This window comes from Patagioenas fasciata, chromosome 19 (genome assembly GCF_037038585.1).
Source record: "Patagioenas fasciata isolate bPatFas1 chromosome 19, bPatFas1.hap1, whole genome shotgun sequence".
NCBI lineage: Eukaryota > Metazoa > Chordata > Aves > Columbiformes > Columbidae > Patagioenas > Patagioenas fasciata.
This window is the reverse complement of record NC_092538.1, coordinates 6,955,998-6,974,637: the sequence shown is the minus strand read 5'-3', so window position 1 is coordinate 6,974,637 and position 18,640 is coordinate 6,955,998. Positions and strand designations below refer to the sequence as shown.

At 42.6% G+C, this 18,640-nt stretch overlaps 1 protein-coding gene across 7 annotated transcripts in view; it reads right to left on the bottom strand.

Annotated features, from left to right (window-relative positions):
* The window catches only part of CUX1 (cut like homeobox 1), a 264,153-nt gene that overhangs the window by 159,178 nt on the left and 86,335 nt on the right, over positions 1–18,640 (bottom strand). For all 7 annotated transcript variants that reach the window (XM_065853071.2, XM_071816982.1, XM_071816983.1 and 4 more), the window contains exon 3: positions 1,800–1,847. In XM_065853071.2, the coding sequence (XP_065709143.1) occupies positions 1,800–1,847 (48 nt within the window). The remainder of the gene's footprint in view (positions 1–1,799; positions 1,848–18,640) is intronic.

The following is an 18,640-nucleotide window of genomic DNA, read 5'->3' as shown; positions in this document are numbered from 1 at the left end:
ATTAATGAAGCAAAACTAGAGGAGTGCGTGTGAGCCGCACCGAGGCAACAGTGACCTGTCTCAAACAGCCGAGATCTAATGGGAGAATCTTCCTCCACTGCAGCCCAGTTTGGATTTATGATTCTTACTTGATCCTCAGTCATTCCCTTCACTAAAGAACAGTGCTGAAAGCACACAGACACTTCTCAGTCAGCGCACTGCAAGCCTGAAACTGAAGTGAAGAGGTTTTAAGAGCACTGCAATGCACTTGGAGCAATCGTAAAGTGTAAATCTCCATTGGCAAACAGGCTCGCACAAGTCATTCTTTGTTCTCACAAATTACTGTTAGATATATCAAGGACAAAGTTGTCCTGTCTATTTGTTTATTTCTAGCAATACTTGGGAAATTGAGCTGTAAAATAGAGAATATCGTATTGCTTTTAACATGAGGAATTATGGCCTATTTGGGATACATATTTAGCGGGAAGTACAAGGAATCAGAAATGCAGCCCTCATAACAGATCACGGGAATTGTGCACTTAATTCCCTATGCAGACTCCTGAAAACAAATCCCCGAATTTCTCTGTGCTCTGATGTGAAATGCAACAGTATAAGATCAGCCAACAACCTATAGATTGAGAAAGCACAAAAGCGTTTTGCTGCTTTAACACAGCCGGCGTCGAGAGGAGAGCTCTACAGCACGTAACAGAGGGTGAGCTAAACCTGCACCCACCACCCCGCGCAGGCACTGATCTTTATACGGGGAAATACGATTTGCAAACTCAGAGGCAGAACAACAGCTCCCATCCGGCCCAAGCGCTCACGTGAGACGAGCTACAGCCACAGCTAAAATGTGAAATCCTGTAATTGGACCAGCTGCCTTTTGCTACAGAAATTCTTCAAAAATAACAACAGTTGGCTTTTCAACTCGTGATCGCTCTCGTCGTGTGGTTCTTAGCGGAGCGGTGTGAAGAGAAATCAAAGAGCCAGAGCTGTTAACATTTTCTGTTGGGTTTCCAAACACCTGCCAACTTAAGGTTTTCCATCAAGCCCTCTAGAATACAAAGTTTTGCGGCTGAAAAGGTTTACAGTGAAAACTATTTGTAGCATCTTCCTATTTCTGTGTGCGTGCATTATCCTGCAGTCATCAGGCGCTGGAACCGCGGAGGCAGAGCTGAGTCACTGCAAGGGGACGCTCAGGGACGCTGAGCACAGAGCGATTTGACCGGTTTAACTCGTCCGGTGTGATTCCAGTGTATTGCACACGTACCCCGGTGTCATGGGGGCACCCCGAGGTTCGTTTAAGGGACAACAGGGTCCAAAACAACTTTTATTAAACCAGTGAGAAACAGGGTTTTAGCACTCCAAAAGTGACCTGAATACAGGTTCGGATATCAGTTGAGGAAATTATGAAGGGGCAGCAACTAATACAACAGGAGGTCCACAGAGTGCATGCACGTGGCTTCACCAAAACAATGCCGGAGCCGTCCATGAGTCCGGGAAGAGTCCACACTTGGCTGAACACGGTGTGGGGTTATTTTAAAGGGTATTGAGTACAGAAAGTGTACACTCGTGATTCTGCAAGGGTAAATTTATAATACACTCGCAGTCCTGTGAGGAGAAATACACGTGCAAATGTGCACGGAATATTACACGTGCTTATCTGGAAGCACGGGAGGAAAATACACTCGCGATTCTGCGAGGATTAATTTATACACGTGCTCGTGTTGAGCACGGAAAGTACACGTGCAAATGTGCATGGAAAGTATAAATACAAGTGAAGCGATACTGAAAGCAGCACGAGAAGGACGAGCTCTTACCTCTCCCTGGAAACTCTTCAGTAACGGAGCTACCTGTTTGCGCAGGTCCTGGAAGACAGAAGCAAGACATTTCATCAGAAAAACGGGAAAGGACAAGCCATTGTCAAGTTTTTCCTAATGCTGTTCTCAGTTCTGCAATGCTACTTTAATCCTGATCGCGTTTTATGGGAGATTTGCTTAAAATAATAGTACGCCTAGAATTCATTTTGAACGAGTCTGCGTTTCCAGTTTGACATATACCTGTATCTGTTGCAAACAGTATTAATTAACAAAACTGTAGTGATGTTGGGCAAGCACTGAATGCTTTCAATCTCCTAATTCAGCTGAAACACTAATGTGATTAGAGGTAAATGCCTCTATCTGCCTAAACAGCAGCTACACCTCTGAACTTAGGCCGCAGAAGTTCCCACAAAAGGAAGGCAGAGGTTTAGAAGGATTACTTTGGCCCATCGTTTCAACTAAAAGCGTTGCCATCTTCTGAAAGGTCTGTTTCATTTACTGTTTTCTCAAGAGTGCTCTGACTCAAGGTTTCTTCGTCAGAATTACAACGCACTTAGTGCTAGAAGATTCATTAGGACACTGCCCACAGAACCACTCTCAAAGTTTATAGCACGTTTTTACTTAGCAACCAAGGTAATTTAGGACAACAAAGGTGTATCTAGCTTGCATAAAATTCTCAGTGGTTCCACTTTTAAGCTGGTCTAATTCACCTAGAAATTCTCAGAATTCTCATTCTATGTATGCCTGAAGAGTAAAATCCTGTAACGCTGAGGAGGTCACTGTATTATTCATGCACAGCCAAGAAGCTGGACTCCTATTTTTTCTTTTCCAATGTATTTACTTTCACATCTAGAGTCACGCACCATATCGGACATTAAACCACTCACCAAAACACCCTCAGCCCTGGATTTGATGTGATTTTCCTGAAGGAAAAGCAGGCTTTTGAGTAAAGTGACTTTTGTCACTGAAATGACAAGTCATGCAGAGAGCTGGAGCATCAGGAGTTCTCTGGCTCCCTGAGAAATGGCTTAGGGGGCCAAACACAAATGAAGCCATCAAAGGCAAATCAGCAGCCAAATTTCACTTCTTACACGGTTATTGCACGAGCAGAGTTAATCCCTATCAAGATGAGGATAACGTTGCAAGCTTTATAAGCTCCCTCTTTGGCGCCAAACCAAACGACGCTTCTGTTCTCAGAGCAAGTCAAGTTACCTAAACGTTTCCTGATATTTTCTGCTGTTTTAGGGCAGAAGAAGGGTAGATGCAGTCCCTGTATATCATGAATATCTACAAATTACCCTCTACCAAAGCAAACCGGCAGGTTGAGCAGGTTTTCCCCACTTCTGACAGCTCTGGGAGACCAGAGGGCTGCACGTTTTGTAACATTTTCCTTGTAACCTGATGATGATGATGATAATGAAGAAACTAAAAATAGCCATTGACAGTAAAATAAATGCCCACATTCAGGGCCAAAATCTGACATGGTACGTTTTAAAGCAGAGCGAAATTACAAACACGAGACGTCAGATTTACAGTCAGGATACTGGTGCCTTTTTAAACTTTATAAAATGGGGGAAGATTGTAACACCCAAGCAAAGCAACATTTCTTTAAACTAAAAAATCGTGCTGATCCTGACTTAGACAGCAGCTTTTGTCACTGGTAAAGCTGTTTTTAAGACATTTCATGATAGAGGAGAATGCAGCTCCAAGTGACTCAGTCCCACTGCAAGCAATGGGTTATCGCAGGGTAATCAATGCGGGCAATCCTGGGACACACTGATCAGCAGGGCACACAGTTTAACAGGGGAAACGCTTTGAGAACTTGAAATCTTAGCAATAACTTCAACTCTGTTGCTGCTGAATAATACAGACAGAGGATCCCACTTCCATTGTCTTCACAGAGCAAACAGTCTAGCAAAAGTAAATGTGTCCAGTTGTGGCCCCTCAGTTCCAGAAGGACAGGGAACTGCTGCAGAGAGTCCAGCGCAGGGCAACAAAGATGCTGAAGGGAGTGGAGCATCTCCCGTGTAAGGAAAGGCTGAGGGAGCTGGGGCTCTGGAGCTTGGAGAAGAGGAGACTGAGGGGTGACCTCATTAATGTTTACAGATATCTAAAGGGTGAGTGTCAGGAGGATGGAGCCAGGCTCTGCTCGGTGACAACCAATGATAGGACAAGGGGTAATGGGTTCAAACTGGAACACAAGAGGTTCCACTTAAATTTGAGAAAAATTTCTTCCCAGAGAGGGTGGCAGAGCCTGGCCCAGGCTGCCCAGGGGGGTTGTGGAGTCTCCTTCTCTGCAGACATTCAAACCCGCCTGGACACCTTCCTGTGGAACCTCAGCTGGGTGTTCCTGCTCCATGGGGGGATTGCACTGGATGAGCTTTCCAGGGCCCTTCCAATCCCTGACATTCTGGGATTCTGTGAAAGTGATTTGCTCAAGTTTTTCAAATGCAACCCAATATGCTGTCCAGGCAAGTGGATGAACGGCACACGCCATCACAAAAGGCATAAACACCTTCACACCATTTTTGGTTTTCTTCCCTTTCTTCCTCCCCTCCTTGGAAAGAGTTTATAGGCTACTTTTTTAATTCTTGCCTTAACTAAACAGCATCGAAACGTCAGACAGCTGACAACACAAGGGAAGTAAAAATAAACAGGCAGAAGTCAGGAATCCATATGCCTCGAGTCACCAGCTAAAACTCTGCTGCTGGGATTTATTTTTGGCAGTTTGGAAAAATTCCTTTGTCTCCAAATGTTACAGTAACATCAGACAGAATATTACCATCTTTGCACTAAACTGAACAGAAAGACAGACATTCGGTTCAGACCTGGGGGAATCTGTAACGCTGGTCAGCAAGGACAGTGTGTGATTTATTATCTGTTTAAAGTGGAGTGGCCCTTACTGCCTGGGCTGTGATCAAAACAGGAAAAGCAACCAACTCCAGCACTCCCATACAGCTGGGAAACCACGGTGATCGAGCAGAACAGCTCAAAAGGGTACATGCAACTCCACATTAAAACAAATGACAATTTATCAACACACTGAAATATTCGAGTACTCCTATACAATCGCATTATTACCCTATTTTTCCATGCCATCTAAACATGCACATTCTCTCTCTCTCTGGATGATTTATCAGGGTAGAGCAGTTTTCTGAAAAAGGCTCTATCACAGACAGACTCAATATCTGAAGCAGCGACTATGAATTAGGATGCTGTATCATTATCTGAATCAAATCTGATAGGTGAAAGCTAATACAGCATTTTCCCTTTACTAGAGTATAAAGAACAAGTTTATATATTTATCAAGTAGCTACACGATGAAATCTGAATCCAAACAATTTTTAACTCCCCTTCCATTCTCATTAGAAATAACTCCACGGAAAATAAACCAAGAACAAATCTATGGGAAAAAACTGGGCAACAAATGCATCTTTCTGACAACTAAACTACATTATTTATCAACCGCTATTTAACACGCTGTGTACAGTACAAAGGACGTACCAACGGTCAGGCTACCAACACTATATTTGTAATTTACTTGACGTCTGAAGCTACACGGCACCTCCTGATCTCCGCACAGGCTGCTCCGTCTCATTTACCTCCAAAACGCTTATCTCTAAATGTCACAACAAGAGCCCTATGACCCCGGTTTGATAAAGCGGTCCAGCAAGGCTAAGCCTGACCTACGCACCTTTACCATCTCCAGAAACACTGCGCTCTTGTAAAACAACAAAGAAAAAAATACAGGCAAATGTTCTTTTGTACACCCCCCGCGCCACATTTCCTATGATTTGTTCTCTGTATCGTCTACTGGAGACACGCACTGGCTGCCGAATGTCACCGTGTCTGGCAGAGAAACCCTAATGAGAAGCAGCCCCCTTGTATCAGCATCGGTGACATCATTAGTTCAGCTGTCACAACCTATTTTTGAGCTGCCTTATCACCCGTGAGATGCTACGGCTTCCCTGCCATCTCGTCCTCGTGCATTTCCTTCCTCGTTAGCCCACACGTAATAACGAACTAACGTGAAACCGGCCGGGCTGAATGCTGGGACTCTGGGTACCTTCTCGTGAGAACTCACAAAGCAAAGCAAAACCCCAAACAACAATAACCCACAATAAAACACATATAATGACTGTGTGGGAAGGTATTTGTCAGTTCAATCAACACAGAGAGAAGAACTAGCGTGGCCTCACGAGGAACTCGTGTCAAACACGGGCAGGCAGGTGTGATGGATCTTTGTGTCTTTTGGCTGGGAGGACATTTCTCTGTGTCCCCTCACAGCCAGGGCTCCCTGCACTCGTCCAAAAAGCTATTACCTCGGTAATGCCATAGAGCTTCTCTCTCTTAATATAAATGTAATAGAGCTGAAAGGGGGAGAGGTAAAAAGCAGGCAGGCATGAAGGGTTTGGGAAGAACGCTGGCATCAACTTCCAAGGTGTGTTTGATTATTATACACTTCAAGGACACAACTTGTCACTGCGAAACACAGAAATCAGCAAGTTAACTGTAATTAGTAGGAGGCAGTTCTGCCGGTTAATTAGAGAGCGCCAGCAAGCATAAATGTTTCACCTTTTTACGGGTAAACTGGTGAACAAGTTGGGATCGCTCAATCACAGACTCACCTACCAAACCACAAGTTTTACACATTATTTTGCTGCATCCACAATTATGATTAAAAATATAGAGTATGCAATTTTTCCACCAGAGACCCTGGGCATACTAAGGGAAACATTTAAGTCTTTATATTTAATGAATTCCAACAAGCTCTACTTTGCTTTGTTCTAAAAGATACGAAACCGAGATCCCAGACAGTTGTCCCAACAGGTACTGTACAGTAGCTTAGATGACTCAATTCCTAAAATATAACGCAAATTAAATCATATGAGCAAACAATTTATTGCTCAATTTACACTATGATTTAATGAGATACATAATCTCTTATTGCTTAAGCCTGCTACAGTATTTACTTGATATCCAATCACTAAAGAATGAATCATGATGTTATCAATTTTCTGTGATATTTTTAGTTATTTTAATACACTAACATGCCAGTATTTTCTCTGTATTAAAAAAATACCCTTCAAAGCTACATTTATAGATACATTTCAACCAAGCACAATGATAAATAAAAAATCTTGATTTACAGTAGCAAAATGTACAGCACGGTACTTTCTGAAATATTTTAGCTCACAGATCTTGTGCAAATTCCATTAGCTTTAATTATTTATTAGCAGTAGATTTAGATTACTGTTCTTGACCTATTTTTCAGTGTATGGACCCACCCTGCAAGAAGTGAAAATATATTCCGTTTGTGAACGGAGAGCAGACTTGAGCTTAAGGAATATTAAGCAAAACCACATGCATTGTAATTCAGGGGAGCCGCTTACACTTCAGAAAGGTTACGAAGCGGGGCACAACAAACCCACGGAATAAACACCCAGAGAGATTCCTTGCAAAGAGGCAGAATCTTTGCTGTTCAGCCACCTCGGACTGTTTTGCAAAACTGGAGCCATACAACAACCCCAAAAGCGGCCTCGACATGAGGAGTTTCAAGACTTTCTTTGTAGAAACACCCGTGTTTTCTACCAAACTCTGTAGCCCGCTTGGGTTTTCATAACCCATAGGGGAATGAGTGTGGAGTGAGGAGCGTTCTGGGGCTGGTCCTGTGGTCCCTCTGTCACTGGGAGGAGGCAAATGGAGCCAAATGGAGCATCTGTGGAGATGCCTCCTGGCCACGCTGCTTTGGGTCTGGGACGGTTTCAATGGAACCGCTCGCTTGCGCGAGTCTTAATGGAACCCTCTTAGGGCTTCTTCCCAGTTAAAATAAACAAAAAGCTAACAAGTTTACTCTGGGGCTGTGCAGCAATGTATAAACAGCCTGGTTACCTTCACAACTGTTTAAAAAACCAACTGTGTGAAAGAACTGTTGCACACATATATGTGTATATATACACGTGCATACCGTATATAATAGAAAAAGAAACTTTTTAACTAACTTTACAAATTCGCATAGTGAGCGATGCTTTTTAGAACCGCGTTAAAGCCTTGCCGCCATTTATAAAGCGGCAAGTTAACACTGGCTAGAAAAGACATTGAACAGGAACGATTCAGAACTTAAAAACTAGAGTTGCTAGGGAACGGAAAAAAGTTAATTCAAACAAAAATGATTCAGGTAGACCTTTGGAAGGCGTTAATACTAATGAAATGAAAGCCTGGTCACTAAAATTCCAGTAGGAAAAAAAAAAAGGATTACTTATTTAGCAGGTCATCAATACACGCAGAAAATCAAGCATCATTTTTAACAAACATACTGATTTAAAAGGCTACAAGACTGGTGAAGGGACTTGAACAGAAGCCCTATGGGGAGAGGCTGAGGGAGCTGGGCTTGTTTAGTCTGGAGAAGAGGAGGCTTAGAGGTGAGCTCAGCACTCTCTAGAACGACCTGAAGGGCAGTTCTAGCCAGGGGGGATTGGGCTCTTCTCCCAGGCAGTCAGCAATAGGACAAGGGGGCATGGGCTTCAACTCTGCCAGGGGAAATTGAGGCTGGAGATGAGAAAGCAATTCTGTGCAGAGAGAGTGGTCAGGCATTGGAATGGCTGCCCAGGGAGGTGCTGGACTCACCGGCCCTGGGGGTTTTTAAACTGAGATTGGACATGGCACTTAGTGCCATGATCTGGTCAATGGACTGGAGCTGGACCAAGGGTTGGACTGGATGAGCTCTCAGGTCTTTTCCAACCCAGTCGATTCTGTGATTCTGTGTGATTCTGGCTAATGGTCCCATATATACAGATAATTATTTAGCCCTGAGCTGTTGAGTACCTGCAGATTTTATTAGATGAGTCCATCTGTCCAATAAAACTGAAAGCAAACTGACTATTTCATTGTGCATCCCAATAAAGAGCCTCACCTACATTTGCCAGCTTCTAACCAGAACCATCCAAAAACTGCACGTCGTTCCGCAGGCGATTGCGCCTGCAATTGAGGTTTCCAGGAAAATAAAAGATCCTTAACACTCGACCCAAATCACATCCCGCAGCATCTCTTGCTCCAGTGCTCTCATTTCCACTTTGAAAGTCCATAGAGAAAGAGTTCACAATGCTTCCCTGATTATTCAGAATTACAGCCTGCAGAACAGAGGTTTCTCTTCGGTGTAAAACGGGGAACTTCTGAAAAAAAGGTAATTATTATGAGTCTTAAAAAATTAACGCGTCTAATGAGAAGCTAATGACACGGGCCATGACTCCGCAGAAAATGCATCTGAGTACTGTGGTCCAATTAACACCGCCAGTTCAAACACAGCCTAATGCTTCACGTGGTGGATTTAAAAAGAAGAATATTTAATGTGAAACCATAATTGCGCCTGTAATTTTTCTTATTCCCTCCACCCCGAGCAGAGCTGGGTCTGAATCAGTGCGCACCTACTTCAGCACGGGATGATGAGATAGAAACCTGATGATATTTGGATTTCTCCTCAGTCTCCAGGAAAAGATGGGGAGGACCACTGAGAAATCATTCATTTCAATGTACAGTTTTAGTTGGGAAAAGTGAGAGTACTAAAAAACATTCATGTTTTAAAACCTGTTATTGGCCAAGTGGAAAGATTTCCAAAAGACAAGCACTTCGCTTCAAATCCAGGTTATGTTTCCAAAAATAATAATTCTGTGTTAAATATAATACTACAGAATTAGGCTTCATCCTCATAGATCCTTACAGACTATACGTGAATTGGGGGAGGAGGGGGCAGTCTGTGCATTCCCAAGATATCAAATATTGCAAAATTGTTTTCCAAACTTATCTTTTTAATACAGGTTAAAAATACAGCTGTGAACAGCCCGTGCATTAATCATCCTCTGACATACCTGCATGTAAGAACACAGGTGTATTTACTGATTTATATCATTACCACCAGCCTTTTCCTATGATTCCAATGCAAGAAAATCCAATACTACGCAATCCCCTAATAATCTTTTTATAAGATTTGCTCGCTTAATCTTGATCCTGACCGCTCAGTTTTATTCAAACGCCGGTTGCTCCTACAGCAAACGAGTTGGTTCAGGGGGGTCGGAGCGAAAAGCTGCTCTCCTGCAAATCCATGGCCTACATTTGCTACAACTCTTGTGACCGTCATCTCGGCGCTATCTCTATAATCGTCACGACCTCTTCTATGTGGGGAGTCACCGTGTCTTCCGCAGGCATCGCGCTTTAAACGCAGCCAAGGCGATGGCTTCGGATTCCTACGAAGACGAGAAACTCAAAGACGGAAAAATGACAAGCTCAAAAACATCAGGGTATAGACCCAAAGGGTTTACTACATCTAATTTAGCATACCTGCTAAAAACACCTCAAAATTAATATACCTGCCATCCTCCTGACCTAAATAAATAAAACCTTATGGCACAGATCTTTTCATGTTGCTTCAGAAGTGAAGCAATTCAGAGAAAACAAACTGTTGCTGCCTTTACATTTCCTGGCAAATTCCTACAGAAACACACTCAGGCCTATAGGCTTTGGTAGCACACAGTAGATAAAAATGAATCATGATGACAAGCAAAATCTCACTGTGGGCTTATTCGTTTATTGTTTGTTAGCTGAACTTAAGAAAGAAAAACCCACATAAAGTGCTTTGGAGCAGCAGCATCTTCTCAGCACTGCCATATACATCCTCAGCTGGGACTAATTCCCAGACTCATCTGCTGAACTCTGAACTGTTGCAGTATTTGGGGGGGAGAAAGAGATAAAAAGAGGAGGAAAAGAAACCCAGAGGACTGGAGATTAAACAAAGGAGAGACGGGAAGACAGAGCAAGCGCAGTCTGTGATTCCTGAGCACATTAATGGCATGTGAGCCTAGCACTGAATCACAACCAACTCAATAGCAGATTAAAATGAGACATACTTGTATAATAATAAATCAACAGAACTAATACGCACTTATCTTCGACTAACTTAGAAGGAGGAGGTGACAAATTGCACTTAAGGAGAAATTGTTTTACTGTTGCTAGCACAAGCGGAGCGTCCATAGGAAACGGCTAAATTTAGACAGCCAGCTTTTGATGACAGCAACGGAAATTAATTCAAGTTTTTTGTATTTGTGTGATTTCTTGTTTTACAGAGCTCTAGAATGTTACTCATCTTCTTGAAACTCTTTCCAAAAGCAGAGACTTCATGATGGACTGTCCTCCCTGCCTGCTCCCTCCTCCTCTTCCCCCTTAAAAAGGCAGGACTGTTCCTTCGGGCTACGGCAATTTAGGAACTTAATGCAGTTTAACGAATTCCCTGCAGTTTAACGAATTCCCTATCTCTTGGCTGGAGCTGTTTGGCTCTGCCAGATGAATCAGAGAAGCCCATGACGGCCTGGAGGATTTGTGCAGCCGTTTCCTTGTATGACTATATATGGCCACTACAGATCAAATTATCTACAATCATTTTAACCTAAGCTTCAAACTTTCTACCTTATTCCTATCCTCAATCTGCAATAACGCCAAATTAGACATAGACTGTTAACTGCTTTTCTCAAAAGGGTTTTCCCCACTCTGTACAACACGCTGAAAATACCACAATTGAGACACACTGAAGTCAAAACTAACTTTGGTTAACAACTTCTGGACCAGAACGAGATGCTGCGAAGCTCGCATTTTCATTACGCTGTTGTGCTCTTACTGAAGATGTGCACCTCAGCACACAGATGTCTCCCATTCCTGCTCACCTGAAATATCAATTAATACCAAGTGACATGAGAAGTCTGGCACGAGCTGGTTAAAGAAGGTAAATCTGCACTCAAAAAGAAGATGGGAGGTCAAAGCTCAGCGAGTGATGTACGCAGGGGCTTATAAAGGAATTCCAACAATGCCTGCAACACCCTTTAATCCAGAAAAATACTCTGTTTTGACTTCTATCACCATCTTTTATATACACGGTGATTTTTAAAAGGTGCTTAAATTAATATATAAAAAACAATAGTATGTGGTACAATATTGAAGGTTTCTTTTAGCTGGATCCAAAAACTTCTCTGTGCATCCAAAGCAAAGGGCACAGCAAGCTCAGGTGTGGCCCAGGCTGCCCAGGGAGGTTGTGGAGTCTCCTTCTCTGCAGACATTCAAACCCGCCTGGACACCTTCCTGTGGAACCTCAGCTGGGTGTTCCTGCTCCATGGGGGGATTGCACTGGATGAGCTTTACAGGGCCCTTCCAACCCCTGACATTCTGCGATTCTATGATTTTCATGTAAAGGACTATTAAAATATAAATCATACTGTTTACATTAACTAATCAGGAGAATTTCAGTTGATTCAAATAGGAAGCTAAAATTATTAACAATCTTTTCTGAACTAGGTCTGCTAACTAATAGCTTTTTTGCCCCTTATCAGCTGCACAAACAACAATGGATTTTAAATCAACTAAGTGACCTGTGAACTTCTCCTAAATGGGGGACATATAATTTAAGACAGGCAAGAAAGTTCCCCAGGAGTCAAGAGGGCTCCTCGCAAGGGGCACATGTGGAGAGAGTTAATGCTTCAAACCACTATATTTTTCCCCCTCCTCAAGTGTCAGCTGTGATAAGCCAAAATTAACAACCCTCTGCTGTACCACTTCAAATGAAGGGGGAAGAAAATTCTTCTTGCTATTCTAGGTATTTTAAGTTGCATATGAGCATGGTAGCTAAATATAGACAGCAACAAGAGACAGCATTGTCCTTTGGGCACATGGAGTATTATCTCAGAATTCCCATCTTCCTGGGCTGAGCTTCGGGGTGGGGAGCTTTTTGGTTATTATTCTTACTCAGCGAAGTGTGTACTAACCCCTACCTCGTTTTAGATGGATCAGTTTAAAGACAAACAAACAAAAAACAAATGACTTTTTTAGAAAAGGAAATCCTGATTCCACAAAAGCAGCAGAAAGATTTCCAGTAACTTCCCCAGCTCTGTGTTGCTGTCCCATGTACAGAGAACAGACGCCTGTTGCTGAGCGACAGTCAAGGTGCTGGTGAAATGAGGCCATCAATAGGCAGTCTGTACAGCTTACTAAACCAGAAAGCTAATTTAATCATTTTAGACAGAAAAGTGTCTTTTTCTCCATGAATCACACTTTTCACTTTCACATTTCAATCAGAAGTGTAAGAAATAAAATCAATAATTACGATTTTCAGAATACTTCCCAGGAGCACAGCTACATCATTTGGGACCCAGCAGACCCATGTGAGCCTTTAATATTGAACACCAGCAGACTTTCAAATGACACGGTCGCTCCTGACTTCTGAAGTATTTAAGTACCATTGAGTGAAGCGTACATTTTCACTTAATGCCCCTAATGCACTCTGAACATTGACAACACTTCATTTTTAAGTCAGCTTCTATATAAAGTTTAATTTTTAAAGCCACGTATAAATTATCAATGACATCTGTTTGAAAAATGTCAATTCCTATCCTTAGGTTGGCATAATCCATCTATTTTGTGTAACATCCTCTTCATATTCAAGCCATTTTAAAGCCCTATTGACATACGGTTTTCAAGTGAGATGTTGCTCTTCGGGGATTTCATTCTTTAGACCAGTCCCATTCTAATGTAATGACGACAGTAAGTAAACACAACTATTTCTGGACCATATCCCACGGCTCTAACTACAAATGATGAAATGGTTAGATAAGCGATAGGCCCAGATAAGCCACAAATATCATTGTATATGGCACACGCAAACCGATGGGTGTCATGTCAGGAGCAGCTGGAGAAACCACCGCGCACAAGCCACTTAATCTTATGGTCAATGAAGGCCAGTGGCACTCGTCATCGCTAACCCTTGCAATTCAGAGAGTCATTTACTGTGACAATACACAAACACGGCATTGTCACCACACTCCCATTCCATCAGCCAAAAAGTTTTGGTTATTCTATTCCGTTTATCTAATTTTACCATATAGTCACAGTGTAGCGTGCCGTGCCTTAATTTCTTCATTGTTGTGCACTAACATTGTAGCTTGTTAAAATGCAATTAGGATTGCTTCTTATGCCCTATGATGTTACAGAATGAGGGATAAAAATAATTTTCAAATCTTCCAAACCCTGTACAACGCAAACTCCTTTACTTTTTAAAGACCACACGGATTAAAACATCTCATCCTTGCTTTCAGGTCTAACACACAGGGCCGTTCTGCCTCTCTCCATTCTCTAAGCAGTAAGTTCCTGAGCTCACGTCTATACAGAGGCATCCTCTAAATTCAAAGCTGGGTTTCAAGGAAGTTTAATGTCGAAGCAACAACTGCAACAAGTGCTCTGGATCTATATGAACATATCACAAACTGTCACCGAGCCTTCTCACACAATTTGTCACGCAGCAGCAGGACTGACACTGCCTACCTCAGACTCTGTAATTGCGGAGCGCTGTCTACTGAATGCTGAAATTCTGCTTTCTGGTCATGGCAAACATAAATCAAAGAAAAAAATCTGCTCTATTAAATCCATTTGCTCTGGGAGAACAGGGATTTATCATCCTCTAAAACAAGTGGTCAATAAGATTCAGAAGTGCTTAGTACAGATCTTGATGAATCGGGATGCCACAGGTGACGCTGTAATTGTATTTGAAAGGAATCCGCAAACAGAAAGGTGAACGCTCTATTTATTTCAGTGTATAGACAGGCTGTGGATTAAATGCATCACAAACACAGCAGGATTTTCCCCCTCGGGGAGGATCTTTAACAGATCGTCCCAAGAAGCAAAAGCAGCAAGACAGGAGATAGAGCTGCTTTAACAAGTAAATCTAAAATGCTTATTTCTTACACATCCGCCATAGAAGATACGGCTTCTAGTAGTTTTTTGACACCACACAAACCTTGAGCAAATGAAAACAACCAGTTGCAGAGCCCAGGAGCAGCGGCAAGACCAGGTCAATGTAGGGGTGCTGCGGGAACCCATGGAGCCTGAAGACAATTCACAAGCAAATACCAAATAACAAGGGAACGGCTTGGACAGAATCCTTGCCTCAAACTGCTCGATGATTCCCAACACAAAAGGGAGCTTGGTTTCTCACTCAGGACAAGAATTTGGTCCCAAAGGACAGAAAGCAGGCTTAAAGAGCACACCCGTGTAATTATAAGGAAATTAATATTGCTATATTACAACAATAACTTGGGGAGTTGTTAGATTAACCATGGACTAATCTCTTCTTTCCCCTGTTTTTGGACAGAGGGATCAGGCTCTGCTGCTGTACGTGGCTGAATTTTGTTCCAGTAACTCAAACACTGTGTGGAATCAACGCCTTTCCATAACGCGATGGCCAATTTTAGTGCAGCACGCAAAATAACTTCCCAAATGATAAACCCGCCTATCTTCCACGGCTTTCGGCCAAGCTAGAGTCTGGACTTGAGTGAGGAACCTGCATCTGGTTTCACTTCCCAGTAACAAAGCAAAAATCACAGGCATCATTCATTGTCTACGAGGCCCAACATGAAGGCTCCAAATACACTTTAAGAACTAATTAAATGCTTATTAAAACTGAACTGAATGTAAACACTGAACTGAAACTGATTAACTTGCAGTGTTTTGTGCCTGATTATCTTTGTGAAGAAGGAGCTTTTGGCACCCGGGGTGTTTGTGCTGGAGGATCAATTTCCTGTTCTCCTCTGGCCCGCTAAGGAAACATCCACACATTTGATCCGACTCATGTTTAAAGTCTCTGCTTCGTCTTGGACACCGGACCAGACAAAGATAATGTTTTCGACTGGGTAAGATAATGTTATGAATTTAGGGCTAAACTGTATCAGTTTTGCCATTAGACTACAGGTCGAAATTCAAGGCTGGTCGAGGCAGTCTGGCCAAGCTGTGGATAATCAGACCTCTCCCTTTCTACCAAGGCCTTAGAGATTAAAAAAATCCTCATATGAGCTCCCTAACGCCTCATTTTGGTTTGCATTTTCTTAACATGGCGAAAAAGGCTTGTGAGATATATTCACCTTCTGCATTTGATACAGCTAAGGGAGGAAATGAGATTCATAAGCTACAGCCTTGATTCGGTTCCAAAATATTATACTAGTAGCTAAAAAAAGACAATTTGCTCTTCCTATTGTTCCTTTTGATGGTTTCTTACTACAGCCAGGCTTTCTCGCATCTCAGAAGTTAGGAATTCAGGTTTTCGAGGTACATAGCAAACTGTATATATTGTTTATTTTTGTGCTTCTTTCACTCAAAGTTGTAAAGCATATCCCTAAATTTTATACACTTGTATTACAGTAACACAAACAAAAATCCAGACAAGACTCGAGCTCCCTTCATGCAAGGATGCAAGTCTTGTATTAGAAGGGAGAACAGAAAAATGTACTCTGAGGGTACTAATCGAACAGCATCCAAAGAGAAAATAGGAGAGACTGCTGCTTACGAGAGCCATTTTTCTGTAGCATAGTTCACTAGGAATATCACAGATAAAGAATAAAAATGAGTCCACTGTTTGCACTTTAATATATTTCCAATTTCAGTCTATGACAGAAGAGGCAGCACAACCGAAATTAAAAGCCCTCCTAACAGAGGCTGTTGCTCTTTTCTTGTGATTGTTACCAGCCACATTAGTACAAATTTGTGAAGTGTTTTAGCACATTTCCATTCGAGCTTAATTAATTTTCATAGGAGTTTGGGCTTAATTAATTTTCATAAAAGTTTGAGCTTAATTAATTTTCATAGGAGTTTGACAATTTTTTCATTTGTTGTTGGAATCGCAACATGAGTTTTCCATATGTAAGGCAAATATAATAATATCAGCTCACAACGTCATTTTTGGACTTGTTTTTGTATTTCACGATCAGAAATACTTCCAATGAAAACTGTTAACTGAAGCTCTGACAAGTTTTATTGTAAGTATTCCTGGCTTTAAAGAGAAATTTGAATAAATTCACTTAGTGTATGTTCAAGACACAGTTTAGGTCTGACAGCTTCAGATTATTGCCTCATTTACATGGAGCAGCGATCAAACCCGTTAATATGTGAAAGAACCAAATGAGCAGAGGATTGTGAATCAAACAGCACGAGCAAAGTTGTCTAGGTACACGAACAGCTTATGAGGATTTACGTAAGGTGATCGTTCTCGTGCTCACCTGCACCAAGGTAGATGAATAAACAGGGAGAAGCTTTGAGCAGCAGTTCTATGGGCGGCTGAGGTTGTGTTATTAGTGGTGGCAAAGCCATCGAGGCACTGGGTGCCAAAATCCTCACCCCGTTCACAACCCACTCAGCTCCGCTGCGGTAAATCAAGGAGCCAGGGTTTAATCTGCCCATAATCCATCCCGAGTGTTAACAGCGACAGGGCCTCGCCGCTCAGTCCAGGTGAGCAGTTTGACGAGACAGGTAAGTGGGTTCAAAACTTTGCTCCTTGTGGCTTTTCTACGGCCAAATGTTTGCAGTGCGAGCGCGACGCTCGGTAATTTAAGGAGCGTTCTTGCAGAGGAAAATCAAATCTCGCTGTGAAGCAGGGGCTCCTCAGGGTTCATTTAATCTCCCGATAACACAAGCTGTGTGCACACAAATTATAATCTGCTATAGGTAGCACTAAGTCTACTATTATTCCATTTATTAAGTGCTATACTAATGTTTTGTGCATACATGTACTAAAAAGACAAGTGGATTAGGAGATAGAAATTCAAGGTACTTCTTTCTTACAACGTATGGCTGCCTAATACCTCCCATATATTATGTACAAACACGTGGCTTAGCGCGTTTTGTTCAGCCTCCCCTGTACGAGAGCTCTACCAACAGCAGCTTGTCCAGCAAGAGCCAGAGGTCCCACACCTCACACTTCTGGAGAAAGGATAACTGGCAAATCAAAGACATTTTCATCTATTATTAGCTGTGCTTTTTCCTGAGCGAGTAAATAAATCATCAACGGATAGAACTATTAGGAAAAAGGGAGTGCTGATTTATTTGGCATAAGCTCTTCTGTTTCTGAAATGTAAGTAACTGGTTACTGCTGTTCAACACACGCCACAAGTGACTTAGCAAAGTGACCAAATTTTACCTTTAAGAGATATGTAGTGGTTTTGAACCGAAAGACAGGATACTAAGAAATCTCTTATCGATTTTCTCCATTCAGTCCGTTCTTAAGAACTGATACACTCACCGCGGTTCCAGTCACAAGGAAGCGCTACTAAACCGTTACTGCTCATCCAGAGACCTACACCATGACTATGTGGCCTGAAGAAAATAAACATCACTGGTAACACTACATTTCTGTTTGCAATTTTCTGTTCACACGCACAGCTCGGGGCAGCTGCCAGGAGAGAAGCCGGACCTGCTGCACATGTGCAGCACACACGGCTGGAGAGCAGCGCGCTGCAGGACCGGCCCACGCTCCAACCCGTTTTATGGTTGCTCTGCAGCACACGCACCAGACTGGGGGGGATGCAGCATTTCAAGCTTGGGGAGAATGATTTGCCTGGGGTTTCCTGTTCAGACCAGGGCAGCAGACAAACAGAAAACCTCGGCAGGGAGCCAACCTTCCCCAGTTCCGCCTGGACACAATTTCCAGGCCAGAAGGAGGAAGAAGGGAAAAAAAATAAATTAAAGATAGATAGAGATGTAGAGATGTAGAGATGAGAGGTAGAGAGGTAGAGAGGTAGAGAGGTAGAGAGGTAGAGAGGTAGAGAGGTAGAGAGGTAGAGAGGTAGAGAGGTAGAGAGGTAGAGAGGTAGACGTAGAGAGGTAGAGAGGTAGAGGTAGAGAGAGGTAGAGGTAGAGAGGGGTAGAGGTAGAGAGGGGTAGAGGTAGAGAGGGGTAGAGGTAGAGAGGGGTAGAGGTAGAGAGGGGTAGAGGTAGAGAGGGGTAGAGGTAGAGAGGGGTAGAGGTAGAGAGGGGTAGAGGTAGAG